Consider the following 19,253-nt stretch of genomic DNA (forward strand, 5'->3'; position numbering starts at 1 on the left):
CGTTTGTTTTCACACTAGTACGCACACAATGCGGACCAAACCACAAGGGGACACTTCGTCATACGTAAACAAAAGGAAGATGACCAGCTTAACGAATAATCCTCAGAGCTACGGCAAAGAAATCCACATAATAAGCTGTTGGACGATTAATTCAATGTGGTTCAATTGCAACTGGCATGGTCATACAGGGACGTCACAAATAGGTTTCGACCGTCCTGAAGCATAATGACCTTTATTTTTTATGACGCGTCACACGACTAGCAGCTATTGAGTTCAAAAGTCATGAACCCATTATGTTTCTGAGCGTGTGCAAAATTACTTTTAAACTCGATAGTATTTGCGTAGTTTTGAAAGCGACCATTGCGAAAACGATAAGTCGCTAAAGAGCGAAGAGGGGCCAGGGACTTATATTAGTTCCGGTCAATCCTAGGAAACTATACTACAGATGATAATGGTCACACAGCTGTTTCGCTCTCAAGACAACTTCCGTTGGGAAATACAGTATATTCACAGACAATATAATTATATCAAATCTGAACTTTACCATGTAAATTTAACACCAAGTTTAACCTCAATGTACTTACCTAAATATTAGATTAATTTTAGCAGCATCTGGTGAAGCCTAACTAAACTACCGTACTCAAAGAAGTTAAAAATTTCGTTGATGGCGCTGTTTATACCTATAATAAGAAACCGCAGAGCGAAAGGAGACCAGTTGATGTCAGAGCGTATAAAGGCCTTGTTACTCTATGTCTTAAATATAGGATTTATATATTGTACTACAGGATATCCGTTTGTGTACCGTTTGTCTGTAAGGCAATTATTCATATTATGATACATAGCGAATGCAGTTGTCACAAAATGGTGTTACTTTTCAGCGGTCTTTTATTTATTTCTGTAATGCTGACTAGTATGGGTGGTACGACCAGTGTAAACGCAGCCTTAACCGGTAGGTATACTTATATTACTACAAACAATCTAAGATTACCATGGATATATAAATTTAGCAGTGTCAGGTTAATTTATTGTTTCCTCACTAATTCCTAAAACACATTTTGAACTGGCTTACGGCTGTGGTCTAGTCTGGGTTCTTGAAAGGTCACACTGGCTGTTGTATATTACACAGATGTACTTAATAATAAATATTAATAACTTATATATATACTGTATTATACATATATACACATATATACTTATATGTAATATTAGTAACTTTATTCCGTCAAGACATCCTCGAGGATCTTCGGTTTTGATTCGCAGAAAGACAAAACATTTTACTTTTATTTAATGTATTCGTTATACTTCGTGCACGCGAGGGGATGGCACACGCGAGGGGATGGTGCACGCGGGAGGATGGCCCACACCCACTCAAAATTTACAATGCAAAAATAGGATACTCTGTTCAGCACCTAATTAGGTTATATGCATTATCATGCATATAACCTTATTTTACAATTATTATCATCCTGCCTACCGTTATCGGTGAGTTATTATCATCCTGCCTACCGTTATCGGTGAGTTATTATCATCCTGCTTACCGTTATCGGTGAGTTATTATCATCCTGCCTACCGTTATCGGTGAGTTATTATCATCCTGCTTACCGTTATCGGTGAGTTATTGAAATATTCGAATTCAGTGGAATTTTATTTTATATTTTCTTTACAAAGAAACCATTTTTTTTCATTTATTAATAGAAAACATACGATTATGAACAAACATGTGGTTAACAGCAGTTTATTTTTATATTATAAACTCCCATTGATAGTTGTTAGCCGTATCACACTGGGGTATGTTGCGTAAACGCCGTTCCATTACTGGGGGATGTAAACGCGGGTTAGTATTTCGGCGTGTGTGGAGGTTAGTGACGCCGAATTATTCATCCATGTAAAAAAGAAAGAAAAGGAAAGTGACATGAGAGAAGGAGGAAGGACGTTTGGCCGGCAGCTCTTAATGAATAAAAATAAAGAGGTTAGGTTAGCCATTACTATAACAACCTATACAAAACGGTACCATTTGATAGTCTTAAGCTCTGTCTACACCGTCAAACATTATGTGACAAAAAAATGTGATTGACATTATGATGTCATAACACTACCATATTTGGGCATATCACTACCATATTTGGGCATATCACTGCCATATTTGGGCATATCACTACCATATTTGGGCATATCACTACCATATTTGGGCATATCAAACTTTTTTAAACAGAGCTTTAGTGGTCGGAACCAGCATTGAAACATATTATTATGCTACGTTCGTTGGTTAAACATTTTAGCATAAAAAACTTAAAATGACAAACATTAATATCAGGCATTGTTTTTGATAAATTGATCAACGATTCGTTCAATTTTTTTTTTACAATTTTGCGACCATTTCGTTTTGAAAAAATAGAAAATTAAATCTCGCGGCTATAAAATGTGATGAGGCAAGGCATTACATTACATTTGAAAGTAATGGTTTTTGTCATTGATTAATTATAACACTAGCTGTTGTGTGAAGTGAAGCCTATCCCTAAAGCACTGCTGTACAGTTATATCTATATATAAATTTACGTAAGGGCAAAATTCGGTAAATCGCGCGTAATTTCTAGAATGTTTACTCGATGGTATGTAAAGTTGGTTCGTACTTTCGGTACTGATTTTAACCACCTGATGTAACCCTGTTTACTAATTAAATTGAGTTCGATAATTAGTTATTGACGATTAAAACGAATTTAGGTTCAACGATTTGCCCCAAATAGGGGTGTTTTCCGATCGTGGTATACACTGTCTAATGTATATCCATCTTGAAAAATACCCGCAGACAATAATACGAGGATGCTTCGCATTTTCCTATCTCCTCCTACGATAATTGTTTTTAATGGCTGAAAACCGGTTGATCAGCTCGAGTACAGCATCATAATGTTGAAGACAGGCCGATTTTCTTTTAAAAACACTATTTTGATAGATTTAATATACGTTTATTCAAATGTATTGATTTGAAATGAATGGAACATTACAATCTCTGTTCCACAAGTGTCTATTCCTTCAGGTGTCGTAAAGGCAAGTACTGTATACTCATAACAGAAATTTGATCCATTTTTTTTTCAATTTGTGCTGCAGAGGTTGGATATAGATTTTTTTTTTAAACGGATAATGAGCTAGCGTTTTCAGTCGCCGTATATTATGTACAAATCATTATTATTGCAATTAAACCACCCACGTGACATCATCATCCTTCCCTCACTACACTGGCATGAGTAGCGTTGTAAAGCCAGTAGAGGATAGGCCTACGGTGCATCACATGCCCTAAACGCAGAACAACTTTGGTGGGTAGGGTAGGAACCAACTTAAGTATGAATTGGCTCTAAGAAACAATTGGAAACCATTAGGCCTACTAATTAAGTTGAGTTAGATAATTTAATATTTATTGACGATTAAATCGAATGTATGATTTGCCACGAATAGGTGGTTTTCACTAATTGTTTTACATTATATAAACATATACACGTCGTAGTGATGTATCATTACATGTACTGTACTATTTCAATCGACTAGGACGGTGATAGTTTCAACAAAGTATTACATCGCAATGTTTTACTGTGTTTAGTGGTATATTATTTGTAAAACATGAAAACAATTAATATTTCGTTACTACATTGATAAAGAATATATTTAAAAATTGTTCCTCTTTGCACCCATCCTCTTTCCTATCCCTCAACCCTAATGTTACATACAAAACACAAATTAAGTTTGTTTAAATTTGACTTAAACAATTGGTCTCATTTTGTGACAAGTTTCTCTTTCGGAAGTAATTCCCAGGGTACTAATTTTAGTTCAGTACATAAATCACAGTGTCTATTTATTCGTTCCTGTAAACGACATGTATTATTGTCCTGCGGTACGTACATTTGAAATCGCCAGTTTTTTAACGCTGAAATTATTATGTATTCGAATATATTAATGTTACCTTGAAAATATCGAAAGGTTACACAAAGGGAAATACAATATGACTATTTATAAAATCAAATTAAAATATAACACTAAACGAACCACAATGTTAGGACAATTGTAGATATATCGACAGCTGTACACAATGTGATAGTGTACAGGAGTTAAAGGGAATGAGTAGCAGTTAAACATCATGACGACCTATCGTTTTCAAGACGCGCCGCAACACACGACGACTACGCAGCTATCAAGTTGAAACGTCATTGCGCATGTTTCTGATTCGTACAGTCGCTTGTCATTGGTCGCTTGCGTTGCGTGTTTAGTGGCAACCAAGCCTAAAGCTCTATCTACACTATGAAACTAGTTTGACAAAAAATGTGTGATGTGCCCAAATATGGTAATGATATGCTTAAATATGGTAGTGATATGACATCATATCATATGGGCACATCACATTTTTTGTCACATAAAGTTTGATAGTGTAGAAAGGCTAAATTGATTCCAATAATTTGTTCATGAGATGGTAATACCAAGTCGTACTAGGGTACCATAATAGGGCTATGACCGTTCAATTGGACGTACCCGTGCGTGCCCTCAATATTGCGAACCATGATTAAGCTATAATACTCGATGTTGATCATGACAAATTGAAAAGGTATACCGGAAGTTAAGGACAGTGATGCAACACACAAAAATTAGCAGTTTGTTTTCTGCCCCGATCGTCCAGAAACGCGAGTTACATGAGATGAGGTGGGGTGGGGGGGGGGGGGTTACCTTCTGGCTGGTGTGGTAGGATGTTGTGATGGCATGTGGTAACTCTCTCCATCACGTTTTCCCAATCAGATGTGAATGCGTCCCGGCAACATATTTAGGACAAGGATGATTGTATTACTGCTTACGCTCACAATAATATCCACGTCGAAGCACTCCCACAAGTGTGTCTATCAACATTGTATCAACCCATTCGCGATGAACGCAACTTGTCAATACAATTTGAGTATAATTTTTTATGTTGACAACCAATCCTAGCTAACTTCACATTACATTACAATCGGAAATTATTCATTCATCTTTTATTTCGAAAAAAATAATTCTCCATAGCTCAAAAACAAATTAGTGTCTACATTATTATAAATATAAAGGAAGAAAAATATATGACGCCTAGTAGTAATAACATCTGTACAGCGACGTACGCACACACTCGACCGATTGGAACATATACTGCTGACGATGTAGGAAGTCATACCGAATATAATGCGAGTATTATTATGAAAACCCGGATTACTATAACCGATACCCAAATAAAATTTGGTTCTTCTCACTTTTCGCACAGATATAGTAAATTCCTTCAAAGAGCAAACATTTTGTAAATACTTTCTTAGCAGCAATTGATTTATTAAAATCTTTTCTTCAATTACTTTTTTTTTGCATTTCAATCGTGCATAGGTCAATTTTGTCAAGACCTGTCGCTATGTTCTGATTACTTCAACTTTCACAAGTTACTTCCGATTTAGCATCGCCTTTCCAGATAAATTCCACCAAAGTAGGCATGCCCATACCCATGCAATCAACTAATAAAAATAAACTTGGGACCGGCAGCTGACATTAATGTGATTCATTTAATGAGCGCGAACTTAAGTCTTATACATCTGACTAACTTTGTGGTTCACAGTAGAAAGTGGTTCACATGATATAGCAGACAGCTGGATTATCGAGGTTGTTACATAATGATTATTGCGATGATCTGTGGTGAGATATTAACCTTGTTATGCGTCAGTGAATTATAAAATAATATTAATATTAATTCCTATCTCATTCCATCGGGATGATAACACAATTAATACTTAACATAATATCATTGACATTGAATGTCTGACGTATTTTAACTTTATTTGTAATGCTTTAAGTTTGAGATGAAGTAAGTGGGTTTCACGCAAGAGAAAAAAAAAGACGATACATACGTACATACATACATAATTATTTCACCGTGTCTGTTGTATACAAACTTGGGATGGTTATCTAGTAACTTAACATAATAACTAAAATAATAGACCAAACATTAATCGATCAATCAATATAACTGTAATCAATATTTGCATCAAAAGTGATCCAATAGGTTGTAATCGGTCATTTATACAAAATAATGTGTTTCCAGTATATTTTGACAAACACCCAAGGCAATGACGTGGGCCCATATACTTGATATTGATATTTTTTAAATAGTTTATCAATTTTAAAATCTAAAATTGCAAGTTGTTTAATGTTTATTGTGTTCTCTTTATCAGCCTGTTAGTGGAGGTTGTATCATATCTCTGTTGGTTGTAAATTGAATAAAATAAAAATATTGTAGACACACTTTTCTTGTAACAACACTTTAAACAACCTTTTTTTTTAATTCACTGTCCATGTTTCGTGAAAAGTTGTTGTTGAATATCTTAGACATTTAGGTTGACAGATTTGATTTGTATTTGTACTTTTATTTTCAAATATTTATATAATCCAAAGGCAAAATACTGAACAATTCTGTGGGTATCAGTGGCTGGATGATCTCAATGGAGATATTGTAATTGTATCTATAATGCAGATTTGAAGTGAAATAAAAGTTATTGAGTTTCCCTCACGAAAGAAAAAAAAAATTATATAAAAATGGCATGGAAAGTGCATTCAAAATAGGTTGTAATTGGCAAATTACAAAAACATTTTTTCCAGTATATTTTGGCAAAAAATCATGGTAATGTAGGCATATAGACACTTTTATCGTAACAGTGGCGTAAAGCAGAGGCCTGAGGCCCCTGGTTTAGGAGAGCCCAAGTGGTCCTCCAATTACGCTGGAAACACAATGGCAGACAATAGTCAAAATGATTTTATGGGTCGTCCTTGCATCCATTCACTTTGGTTTTATTCAATTTTAATATTCCAATTGTTTTTATTTTTTCTTTTTTTGTATTTTAAATGTATTGTTGAATGGATGCTAAATGAAAAAAAAAATGAAAACATCTGGCTGCTTGTGGCCTCATAATTTCTTTAATTTTACGAAAACAAAGACGGCGGAAACGTTTCTATTTATTTATTTATTTGGAATTACACCTTTAGATCGGTGGCACACTTAGTACAAAGGTGCATCCTTCACAATAACAATTAATGAATTAGATAGAGAAAAGTATAAAGGCAAAAACAACTAGCAACCCCTATCCTACCCCACCCCCATCCCTAATTGTAATCGATATATACAGTAGATCATTACTTTACACAAATGAATACAAAACAAAATATAGTAAAAGTGTTATAAATAATATCACCTGACTAAACACAGGTTATTACGAAACCCACCAACCCCCTCCTCTTTTCAATTTACTTAATGTAGCAATGTAGATAACATAGTTATTGAGTCATGGAATTAAGTGAACGTATGAGTGCGGACATGGATTGCCAGGAGACAACATTTAGGCGCTTACCATACTTTAGTTAAATAATTGTGCTTAGAAAATCAAAACGATTTTAAAAACTTCCTGCGCAGGGATAAGGCCACCTTTGATGAGCTTGCAAATTTAGTGGCTCCATTGATAAGCAAGCAAAACACTACGATGAGAGAGGCAATTCATCACAAGGAAAGATTAGCTGTTACTCTAAGATTCTTGGCAACCGGTTAGTTTTTGTTTGTTGTTGAATCACTTTATATAAATTAACTAATTGATTACTAGGCATAGTAAACTACTTAAAAGTCAATACAATCAATGCCAACATTGTACTCAATATTTATTAATCAATTGATTATGATATATTAAATTTACAATATAAATTATCTTTACCTATACTACTTTAAACTACAATATATTATATTACCAGTCGATAATCACCAGTGATTATTATAATCTGACATTTTTTGAGATTTTAGTTAATTTTATAGTATATTTATTATGTTTTACCTAAAGTATATTAAAGATTAAATTTGTACAGTGGAAATATTTATTTTCTCAAGCATGAACATTACTCAAATGTTGCCCACATAGGTACTGAATTGAAACGTTGTCATTAATAAAGGTTGTAAAACTGCTTTTCTTATAGGAGATTCATATAAAAGTTTGGAGTATACATACAGAATTTCAGGAGCCCAGACAATTGGTAAAATTGTTCCGGAAACATGCAAGGCTATTTATGACGTTTTAGCAGACAAGTATCTTAAGGTGAGATATAAATTGATTGATTGATTAAAAATTTATTTAAAAAGTGTCCATAGTAAGTCAATCATTTTGAGCTTCAAACAAAAGGCAATTTATTTAATTGCTTTCAGTTCATCAACAATTTAATATGCATAATTTATATCTGGATCATCTTTTGCAGCCGGTTTGTTTGTAGCCATATCCAAGCAAGTGATGGCCTTTTCCAGAAGCTTCTGCTCATCAACCTCACTTTGTAGGGGTCGCTTTGTAGAGAATGATGTTTCTGCAATATCAATATTTTCTTTATCTTCTGTTGCTGTTTCTTCCTCCATGTCCTCTAGCATACAATCAGCATCTTCAAGTGGTGTCTAAAAAATAGATGTTATTATAGAATGAGTTAAAATATTTGATTCATGGCTATAAAGTTTTACTTCATTAATCTTGCAGGTCCCAAATACAGAAGACGGGGTCAGGAAGAAAAGTTTTACAGGTTTCATCTCCGACGGGTGTAACAATACTGTTTGCAAGATTTGAACCAATATCTGTAAAGTAATCATTAAAGGATTGGGAAATAATATGTGGGTCAATTATGTTGCAATTATTTTGAATAAAATAAGAGGGAATTGGAGTTGAGGTTTTTTTTCCAAGTACAGAAAAATGGTATTCCATGTTTTTTTAAGATTTGTTTTATAAAGGTTGAATTTAGTTTTGTAATGATTTTTGGTAGAAATATGAATTAAATTGGTTAATTTATTACGATATTTAGCATATTTATTTTTGTCAGAGTTAGAGGAAATAATAGAACTGAGATCATTACGTAACGTGTGTTGGTCCTCTGGATGACATGATATTTAAATTATAGCCTAATATAGGCCTGCATAGCTAGGCTAGTTGTAAGCCCTACCCACCTAGCATGCAGACTAGGTCTAGGCCTACTATGCCTTCTAGACAATAGAGTAGGAGAAAGCCTCCTTCCTAGGCCTAACCTAAGTAGGTAGGCCTTGCCCAGCCTACTACTACTAGGCCTAGGCGGCCCTGCCCTAGCTAGGCCTACCTAGGCCTACTACTAGCATAAAAAAAGCATCATGAAGTAGCCTAGGTCTAGGCCAGGGCAGGCTAGGTAGGCCTAGGGCCTAGGCCCTACCACCTAGTTAGGCCTAGCTAGGCTAGGCCCAGCCTAGCCTAGCTAGGGCCTAATGTTAAACAAAAAATGTTAAAAAAATCTAATTTGACCCACGATGGCCTACTAGGCTAGGCCTAGGCCTACTGATTTTTATAAAAATAATATTGGCTGAATTGTGTAAGAACAATAAGCATTTTGGCCAAGACTAGGATAGCCTTACACTTGGGTTTCGTTTGCTTTTAAGTGGACTGAAGCACTTCTGACATAGTATAGGCCTAGCTTTAAACATATCTTCTGATTCCAACCGTTCAGCAATGTTACTGTAGGTGAGAGTTTTGAGAGTTTTATTGTGATATTCATGGGATTTGACATCCCATAAACATGGGTTCTCTTCAAAAGAGATCAATTAAATTGTTTGTGTCAAAATCCTCGCGCTCAACCATCTTGATCTTTTTGCAAAAATAAATAATAGTCTGTCAAAATCTCTGTGCTCTGATTGGTCAATAGTGAATATTGTCTTCAGACATTCATAATACATGTATTATGAGTAGAGCATTGTTCTACTCTCACAGACACTAACAGACACATAAAATGGCAATCAGACAAAGTCTGATTTAGGCATACACGATCAGACTTGTCTGATCATACATTGTATGATGTGTATGAAAGACAAATGTATTACTGTGTATGCTTGCTTTAGACAGTGTGAGCGTTCATCATAGATGCTACGTCACTGTGTAGCAGAAACACTTTAAAACAACCTTAAAACATGCCAGCAATGTACCCTATATACAAATCTTTAAAATAAAGACCAACATCACATAAAATAAATTGAAACCTAATTCGATTAAATGAATAGACTGCATTCTGTGTGAAAGGTTTGGTTTGAATTATTCTATGGTTTTTGGAGTTACATCCAGACGCACTGGAGCATGAAATTTAATATTGTATTTTGCCTAATGTATTTGACAGGCGTGGATTTGGCAGTAAAGCCTCAATCATTACTATGAATATGTTGCTTCATCAAACGTGTGTGTAGTGTAATTTCATGTATTAAGCTTTAAACTAGGATAGGTTATATCGATTGATGTCAGAAGAAGCTGGTACATTTAGTGCTCAAGTGTCAGATGATCAAGAGAGCTACTCATACTGCTGCTGGCACGCACGCGCGCGTACAAATTGTCACGTACAATTGCCACTTCACTTTAATCCCTAGCATGTATTTTATTTATTTTCGTAAATTAACGAATTAATATTAGACGTGATTGGGTTAATATAGCGTACAGTGTTGCAGTGTTGAGGGTGATCCGTTTTGGAAACATTTTTGATGTTATTTTATGCTATCTTTTTAATACATTTTAAATATTTTAAGTACCTTTTAATAATGTGAAAAATTGTCACAATTCAATTTTTCTGTGAAGATAATTTTAATAAATATACCATTATGAATGAATGAATGTACATGGGTACTAACTCGTTTCTTTGCGAAATATAAGTTGGTAGAAAATAATCACGATTTAGCAGTGGTAGCCGACAGCCTACTTAACGAAATACAATTTTTATTTTACTGTGCAATCTTCAATCATCTCCGATTGAAGAGTAATTCTTATTTTTATTTCATTTAGGCCTATATTTTTATAGAGAAGTTAAAGTTGAATTATGTTATAAATTAAAATATTGATGTAATTTTCAGAAAAGTGTACGCGTAACTGCGTAGCTAGAAGTAAACCCGTATGTGGAAGTGACAAAAGAACTTACCCCAGTGAATGTCATTTGAAGAAACGCGCATGCGTCGTTAAGGACTTGGTGAAAGAGTGCAATGGACCGTGTAAAAAAGGTATGCATGATTAATTTAGATTTTATCCGGTTTCTTCTAACCTAATTTTATACAAATTTAACATTTCTGAATTGTTCCCATGAGCCACGGAATAGACAAATTGATCAATGATGAATTGCAATTCCTATAAATGATTCAACAACTTTTTTTAAATAAATAGCATAGTTTTATTTTATTAAAAACTTATACGGGTTTCCGTTGCCAAGTAGTAATATTCAGGAAGCCAAGCCAACGTTCATAGTAGCAGAATTTTCAATCTTTCTTTCAACACCAATCAAATTAATGTTTTTAATTATGATTTCAAGGCAATTTTGTGTCAGTCAGGACTGAAAGCATTCCTGTCATGCTTCATTTATTTATACCCAATCCAAGTAATTATCATTTTCCCCTTTTCTAGTGAAAGGACACAGTTGCTGCAATATTAAAAGAAAATGTCCAAAGCGATTTAGATCGTCAGGACCGGTTTGCGGCACGAACGGCGTCACATATCCAAACCTATGTCTATTGGCGATTGCAATATGTAAAGAGAAAGGACTGAAGATTAAGTGAGTAAAACTATCACATAATTTCTGTGAGATATTTTAATAAGGTAAGACAAGACAGACAAGGTAACTGACAATGGCGATTTGATGATGATTGTAGGCCTATTTCACACGTACGTTGAAGAGGAAGGTTTGTTTGTTTGTTCATTTTTATACTGGGTGACCTCTTCAGTCAAAGACTGATCTCCCAGAGGGCCTAGTTGGTGATCAGTGGCTGTGATGTACTAATACACCGGGGTAACCCCCTACTCGTCTCGAAAGATGTACTAGGTTCTTTAAAGTGCACACGAGCTAGTTGTGTACACTGGACCTACGGTTTACCACCAGAACCATGGAGTGAGTGAGCCTCGAACCCTTGCCAATGTTATGGCTACGTAATTACGGTTCCACTGTCTTAACCGCTCGGCCACTCACCCACTAAGGTGTGGACCCGGTTATATACTCTCGGACGACAAGTACAAAACAACGACAACAGCTAAATGTATTCGTACTTTATATTACAGCTATGAAGCATTTTACCAGGCTCCTTTCGCAGTGGACCACGAATACAATCTTGCTCTCTATTCGCCCGTTTATGCATTACGTCATTCGGAAATCACTCACGCATAACGGAGTGTAACTAGCGCCATCACAGTTATAACCAAAGATGTACTCATACTGGATAAAAATAATAAATGTTGACTAAACTTTTATGTTAAATGTTTTATCTGTCGTAGAGGAGAAAGTAAATGTAGTGATCTGGAGGTAACAACACAACTTCCTAGACCAGTGACGTCAGAAGAAGCGTTTTGTATAGACGAGAAACTTGGGAAGCAATGTTCCGGTGAATGCAAAACAGGTGAGTAATTGATTGACCAATCACGGTGACAATCCAAAGCGCATGGCTCATAGTAAAGCATATGGTGAGGTAAACTAGGATGCAGCGTAAAATTGAATAATCCATCGCTTACGATTTATCGAGTTACTTTTGTTGCAAGTTTCAGTCCTCCAATGTTACAATGTTATGAATTGAATAAAATATGTAATCATATATGGTGACTATGATGGGACTACTGACGTCATTTTCTATGTGTATTCAGTTTCAAATAAGGTCATATTTTTCTCCCAAAATGTTTTATTCAGTAAATGACGTTCACTGCTGCGACATACGTACAAGATGTCCACGAGTGTTTAAAGACAGTGGTTACGTTTGTGGCACTGATGGCGTGTCATACGTCAACCAATGTGAACTTGCTAAGAAAACTTGTCGAACAGCAGGTTTGCTCATTGAAAAGGATTACGACGGAAAATGCAAGTCACAGGGGGCTAGGCCTACGTCTATGTCAGTGAAACAGACGAGTCCAACGGGAAATGAAGAATCCGTCACCGAAAAGATATATTGTTACGACCCGGAACTCGGGAAGAAGTGTTCTGGCGAATGCAAATTTGGTAAGTACTGTACTATGAAAAACAGACAAAAAACTTTTCACAATATATAGAGGGCGCTATTTAAATTACCGAGTAGGCGCGCCTACAGTATCAGTATTTTTCAGCATGATGTTTGTACTAACTTTTCACTGCGTTAAGCATTATATTTTTTTAAAATTCAAAACTTGCTTCGTTTCAATTCTGTGCATGTTCTTCTTGTTATTACAGTCCATGGTGTTGATTGTTGTAACATAATGCAAGAAGCATGCCTCTCGTCTTTGATAGAAAGTGGCCCAGTTTGCGGCAGTGATAACATAACATATTCCAATCTTTGCACGCTTTCGCGAAAAGCATGTCGAACTCTAGAATCTGAATTAAGACATTCCTACATGGGTGCTTGTAAAACGCGAAACGAAGAAACGAATCTTGAGACTTTACCTCAAACAGATCGGACGACCCTTACACAGCAACAGACACCGTTAGGAGGATTTACTGATATCACAACAACAGCATCGTCTACAACAGTTTATAGAATGCTTAGAACTAAAGCTAGAGTGCAATATACAATTAAAAGTCAAAGTGCATATCGAACTACGAGTCCAGTATATTCTAGAACAGAAGAAGTATCGTTACCTCTAACGACTGACGCGCGAGTTTACTGTAACGATCCGATAAGTGGTAAATACTGCCCGGGAGAATGCAAATCAGGTAAAAATGTTTAAAAAACATATTGGTTGAAGGTTTGCATGGCGAAATCACTATGTTGTTATCAAGTTTGCGGTACACCACGTATATTTAGTTCTGAAAATAACTGTTGAGTTTCTTGATGTTTCTATCAATATACTTTGATTGTCCTCCTCAGAACTAAACATTTCAGATAATTCAGATAATATTTATTTAGATAATAATGAATGAATATATACAAAATAGAAAAAAGATATTAAAGTGAACATAGATAAAGCAGTAAAACATACATAGTGTACCGCAACAACAAACTTCAGAATAATGTCCAATCACAAGCGACGGATCGAGCTGTAAGTTACGCCCGCTGTCCTTCCAATTGTAATTGAGTTGCATTTTCGTCCCGTGCATTACGTCTACATCCCGTGCGTCCCCGCCCCGGGGGCATAGAACCACTCTGTGTTTTATACACAGTAACCTCTTATTTCATTATTGAATATTTACAAATATTTACAAATATTTACAAATGTTATCTTTTAGTTAGTGGCGTTCACTGCTGCGACATCCGACAACGATGTCCTGACGAATTGAAAGAAACTGGACCGGTTTGTGGGACAGACTTGCAAACTTACATAAATATGTGTGAACTTGCTAGGAAAATATGTAGGACTATTTGGTCAACACTTCAAAAACTCACCAACGGTGCATGCGAAGAAGACTCTTCTTACGTCATCAAACTTGGGAACAATTCTACTCAATCACCGGTGTTTCTTCGACTAGAATCAACTTCATCATCGCCAACAATATCTACTGAAGGATCTGCTGTCTCCACTACATCTACGATCAGACAACTGACGTCACCAACGACGAGTACACAAAATATATCTGAAATGACAGTAAATACAACAGTTATGGGGACAACACTTTCTATAAATAATAATATTAATAACATATCACATTGTCAAGATACAGTTTTAGGAAAAGACTGCATGGCCGAGTGTAAATTTGGTAAGACATTTATGATACTCATTTGAAAACTGTTTCCATTAGTTTAGTCATTTATTTGTTTTATGCGCATGCGTATTTATATTTCCATCTACTTTTTAACGACTCTATAGAGTGACTAAATATCCCACAATGCATTAAAAAAAAAACAATTAATTAAATTATCAATTCACGAAGAGTTATTACCCTAGGCCCAAATAACTTTTTGTTAAATTTATAATTTATACAGTAAGCGGTGTACATTGCTGTGACATCATCGATTCTGGTTGTCCTCAAACTTTTTCAACGAGTGGTCACGTATGTGGATCAGACGGTTTAAGCTATGATAATTTGTGCGTATTGGCGCGCATGTCATGTCAGACAGCAGGCTCGACATTGGTCAAGGTTAGATATGGCAAGTGTGACGAATCTTCTCCAGTAATAAAAAAACAAGAAACCAAGAAAAAGATCGTCTGTGTTGATGAAAAGCGCGGGAAAACATGCGACGGTGAATGTAAAGTTGGTGAGTATAGTTATATAGATTTAAGTTATTTTATGGATGAACTGAGTCGCTTAGAAAAGTACATGCGTATTTGTTGTTTTTTCCACAAGAAATAAGGATATTAATATAACAACGATTTGCGATAGCTTAGTTGGTACGTCAGCAGTAAGTAAAGCAGGCTTACATGTAATCATTTGGTTTGTTTGTTTTAGTTAACGGCCAACATTGTTGTGACATCAGAAGAAGATGCCCAAATAAGTTAAAGAAAACTGGCTCAGTCTGCGGCAGTGATGGTCGCACATACGGGAACCAGTGTGCGCTTGCACGGAAGTCTTGCCGTGAGCATGGATCGCCTCTACATATGGCACACAAAGGTTCTTGTAAGAAAGCGTCAGAAAAAAGGCCTACAAATCCAAGAAAGCTGTTTCCCGACGTCGTCGCGGCCAATCGCTACGATAATAATCTACCAGGAGAAGGCGATATGACGATGCCACCTTTTCTCATCACAGACTTATCAATTCAAAGAGATCGAATCGAAGAAGGTAAGGTTTCTCCGGGAGTAAATATACACTTAAGCGCAAAGTAAATTGACCAATCACAACCGATGGATTATTCCAACGCCTGTGGTTGGTCAACTCTTTCGTTAAGTTCTGGAGTGGGAACCAAGATTTAATAGTAGACCAATGTACAGTACTTGCAACGATGAAGTATGATTTTCATTCATAAATGAGGCGCGCGCCCTCAGGAACAAGAACTGCCTACGATACTCATAAATAAGATAGGTCTACTGTTACTGCACACTTTTTTTTTGGACTATATTATCGTCACGTTTCCAACAAAAACAACCCGAGAAAACGAGATTGAGATAATACAGTATATAACGTGTAATTTTTTTGTGTGCTAAATCAGCTCATACATAAAAAATATTACCATAATAATAAATAAAACTATAAATCTTGTAGATCCCTGTGAAGTGGACTGTCCATCATGGGACAGCCCGGTTTGTGGTAGCAACATGGTGACGTATAAAAACGCTTGTGAACTGAAGAAGATCCAGTGTAAACGGCCATCAATACGTCAGTTATGCGACGCACGCTGTAGGCTTGGTAAGTGTGTATGGTATCAGTAACGGAACTGAACAGCGCCCAAAGGAAAAGCGTCGATGGGGGTATAACGCTGAGCAAAATGCGATTCTTCAGGCGTACGTGTGCCTGGGCGAATTGAATGTCGACATTTGATTTGCATGGCACACGAGAGAACACGAGAAGGCACATGCTATTTCCAAACAATTATTATCCAGATAACGTTGTCTTAATGCTGATCTCGACATACGTATTAGAATGATGTTATATAGAAAGAAAAGACTAGTGCTCCCCTAGTCTGCTGGGTTTCAGATGGAGTTTTGAATTAATATTAGTAAAAAGATAAATATTTTGGCACATATGGCGTTTCATACGTATACTACTTCAGCTTGTGGACTTAAAGGACAATAAATACAGACTTAGGGCAAGTCTAGTGTTCTTCTAGTGCTGTGCTAGTCCTGCAGGCATACAGAGAACAACCCTATAATCGGGATTAAGTTTCGGGACCCAACAAAGTGTCTAAATAGGGTTAAAACATATTGACCCTCATACATTTTGAGTGTCAGTGTTCTTAATCGCGCCGAGGTGGGTGCAATGCATTCATGTTGTACATTCATGTTATACAGATGATGGTAGAAATTGCTGCATGATGATGAAGAAATGTCACAAAAGTTTACGGAACTCGGGAACAGTTTGCGGAAGTGACGGAAAAAGTTACAGTAATCAATGTGACCTGTTCCGTGAAGCGTGTCGGTCCCTTGATTATAATTTGCAACAATTAAACGAGGGACCGTGTCCACCTGACCAACCACAAACAACCAAAATGAGTAAGTGTTCCAATGTGTACATTTTTTAACGCCGCAAATGCGTAACGATTATCACGAAGCCATAAAGTCTATTCGGTACACAGCAGACATGACATTATGCTTGGTTCCCACTAGAGACGCAACGCAAGGACGTAACGCAGCGTAAGGGATTTGACCAATCACAAGCGATGGATTTATTCGACTTTCGCATATCATTGGTCAACACCCTTGCGTTGCGTATACGTCCTTGCGTTGCGTCATAGTGGGAACCAAGCTTAGGTGCACACAAGGCTGTTAAGCACAGAGTACGAACATGCACGAGCAGATATTCCACACCACACACAGTATGTACGTCGTGTTTACAGGGCACACACGCGCGTATTGTTGTAGTATTCTTCAAAACGCATGCGTGCACACTATACCCGGACGCATGTGATGTAGTCAGACGCTACATTATACGAGCTAATATACTTATTGTACCTAGTGAATATTGACTTGTCCGCCTAAATTAATGATTCGATCCATTTTTACTACATGTACACTAAACTGTCGTATTGTCTTCCTTCAGAGTTCTCAATGATCGAGTGTTTATCTACATTTCATTGTCCAATCGAGTTGGCGTTAGCTGGTGAGGTTTGTTCCGATGTTGGTACCACGTATCAGGACGAATGCGCACTTAGGTTTGATAGCTGTTGGGGTGACAATCGCAATATTGGATTAGACTATATTGGACGTTGTAAACCTTGATGTCACGTGTTTTCAAATGTCACAGGTCATCACCAGCCATCCCTTTAATATGATAATGCATTGGAATATTGTCACATCGTAAGCAGATGAAATACATTAAAGAAACCAGAGAGACATTACATGCAAAACCATGTAAAAGAAATGGCACGATGATGAACATACTGTTTCGTCGTCGTCGAATGCGGAGTTCCCCCCTCCCCACCCTCTCTGAATCCTCTTGTTCCCTCCTTATCGACGATAACAATAAGTGGTTCGTTCGGCCAGACCAAATCTCTCTGTGACGTAACGGTACCGCTTGTTCCACGGCCACTCTCCTACTGATGTACTCCACTTACTCCCAACTTACACCCGCATCTTCAGCTCACAACTTCTACTGGGCCTGTAGTTTACGCTGCATATAAATACGCAAACTATAATAAACACAATCTCCTCTCCTTAGTCTCCTCTGGACAGTCGATGAATTCGATCCACGGCAAGGGTTTCTTCAAACTCGTTCCTCCGACATCAACCCTGCCATATTTAGGCCTACAATCTGTAATCCATACGCTAGTTAAGCTTGGTTCTCACTAGCGACGCAACGCAAGGACGTAACGCAACGTAAATGATTTGTCCAATCACAAGCGATGGATTATTCGAACAGTGGCTTGTCATTGGTTAACTCGCTTGCGTTGCTCGTACGTCCTCGCGTTGCGTCTCTAGTGGGAACCACGCTTTAATACCAATAATACGATTCCTGCGTGTTACTGTTACGTGTTTTTGCAAGCAGTTGAAATATTGTACATAATATAATAAACACTATTTAAGATAAGTCTATTTATAATATTTTAACATAATTAATGTTGCCTAGAACATACATTTATAAATGTATTCATCTTTTTTATATAAAAACTGAAACAAAATGATTTGTTAATAAAACAGAGTAATTTTTAATGAATTTGGTTTTTTTTTAAATTAGATATCCGCATGTAATTACTCTTGCTACTTGTCTAATATTGACTGAATTGAAAAATTACCTTACGAAATAGATAGGGGTATCTTAAAAGAGCTCCTGTATATTAATTATTAACTAATATGGATCACCTATTATGGCGACGAGCTTACATCTATATTGAAAATTGCACACAAAAAAACGTTTAAAAGAAGTTACGGTATCATTTTCCAAATCTATCTTCATTATTTTTGTGCTGCTTTTATTATTAGACAAAATATTGATTTGTGTCCAATCAAAGTGAAATATTTTGACATAAAACAGCAGATGCAGTATTTTGTCATCAGCGTAGAAGTGATAAATCACAATTGTGTTAACAGATAATTAGCTTCTTCGTGTGTGAGTGGCAGACAATCGAAAAGCGCGCCACCGGACATCCTGACACGCATGCTCTGTCAGGTAAAACGTCGCGTCACCCACCTGTTTCGAACGGTCGCGGAAACAATTTTTTTGTACAAATA

The 19,253-nt window shown here is 36.5% G+C and overlaps 1 protein-coding gene and 1 long non-coding RNA gene across 3 annotated transcripts in view; one reads left to right on the top strand and one right to left on the bottom strand.

Moving 5' to 3' along the window:
• The first annotated feature begins 736 nt into the window (after positions 1-736).
• On the top strand, positions 737-18,732 carry LOC140056061 (ovoinhibitor-like). Of its 2 annotated transcripts, XM_072101294.1 has the most exons (12): positions 737-949; positions 10,910-11,053; positions 11,451-11,598; positions 12,312-12,433; positions 12,718-13,023; positions 13,231-13,710; positions 14,224-14,691; positions 14,918-15,190; positions 15,382-15,711; positions 16,132-16,275; positions 16,878-17,078; positions 17,626-18,732. In XM_072101294.1, exons 1-12 carry the CDS (start codon positions 832-834, stop codon positions 17,802-17,804), a joined length of 2,913 nt encoding a protein of 970 aa, XP_071957395.1. In that variant the 5' UTR covers positions 737-831; the 3' UTR covers positions 17,805-18,732. The 2 variants fall into 2 exon arrangements, with proteins under 2 accessions (XP_071957395.1, XP_071957397.1); XM_072101296.1 differs by lacking the exon at positions 13,231-13,710.
• Positions 14,428-19,253, bottom strand: part of LOC140056063 (uncharacterized) — a 30,324-nt gene continuing 25,498 nt past the window's right edge. The window contains exon 3 of the long non-coding RNA XR_011846718.1: positions 14,428-14,568. This is a non-coding gene — a long non-coding RNA (uncharacterized lncRNA). The remainder of the gene's footprint in view (positions 14,569-19,253) is intronic.

The sequence above is a fragment of the Antedon mediterranea genome, chromosome 8, assembly GCF_964355755.1.
Source record: "Antedon mediterranea chromosome 8, ecAntMedi1.1, whole genome shotgun sequence".
NCBI lineage: Eukaryota > Metazoa > Echinodermata > Crinoidea > Comatulida > Antedonidae > Antedon > Antedon mediterranea.

Coding starts and splice junctions, on each gene's coding strand:
- LOC140056061 (XM_072101294.1), top strand. CDS start 832: ATGATACATAGCGAATGCAGTTGTCACAAAATGGTGTTACTTTTCAGC. Junction 14,692..14,917: donor CATGGCCGAGTGTAAATTTG/GTAAGACATTTA, acceptor TAATTTATACAG/TAAGCGGTGTACATTGCTGT. Junction 16,276..16,877: donor CGACGCACGCTGTAGGCTTG/GTAAGTGTGTAT, acceptor CATGTTATACAG/ATGATGGTAGAAATTGCTGC.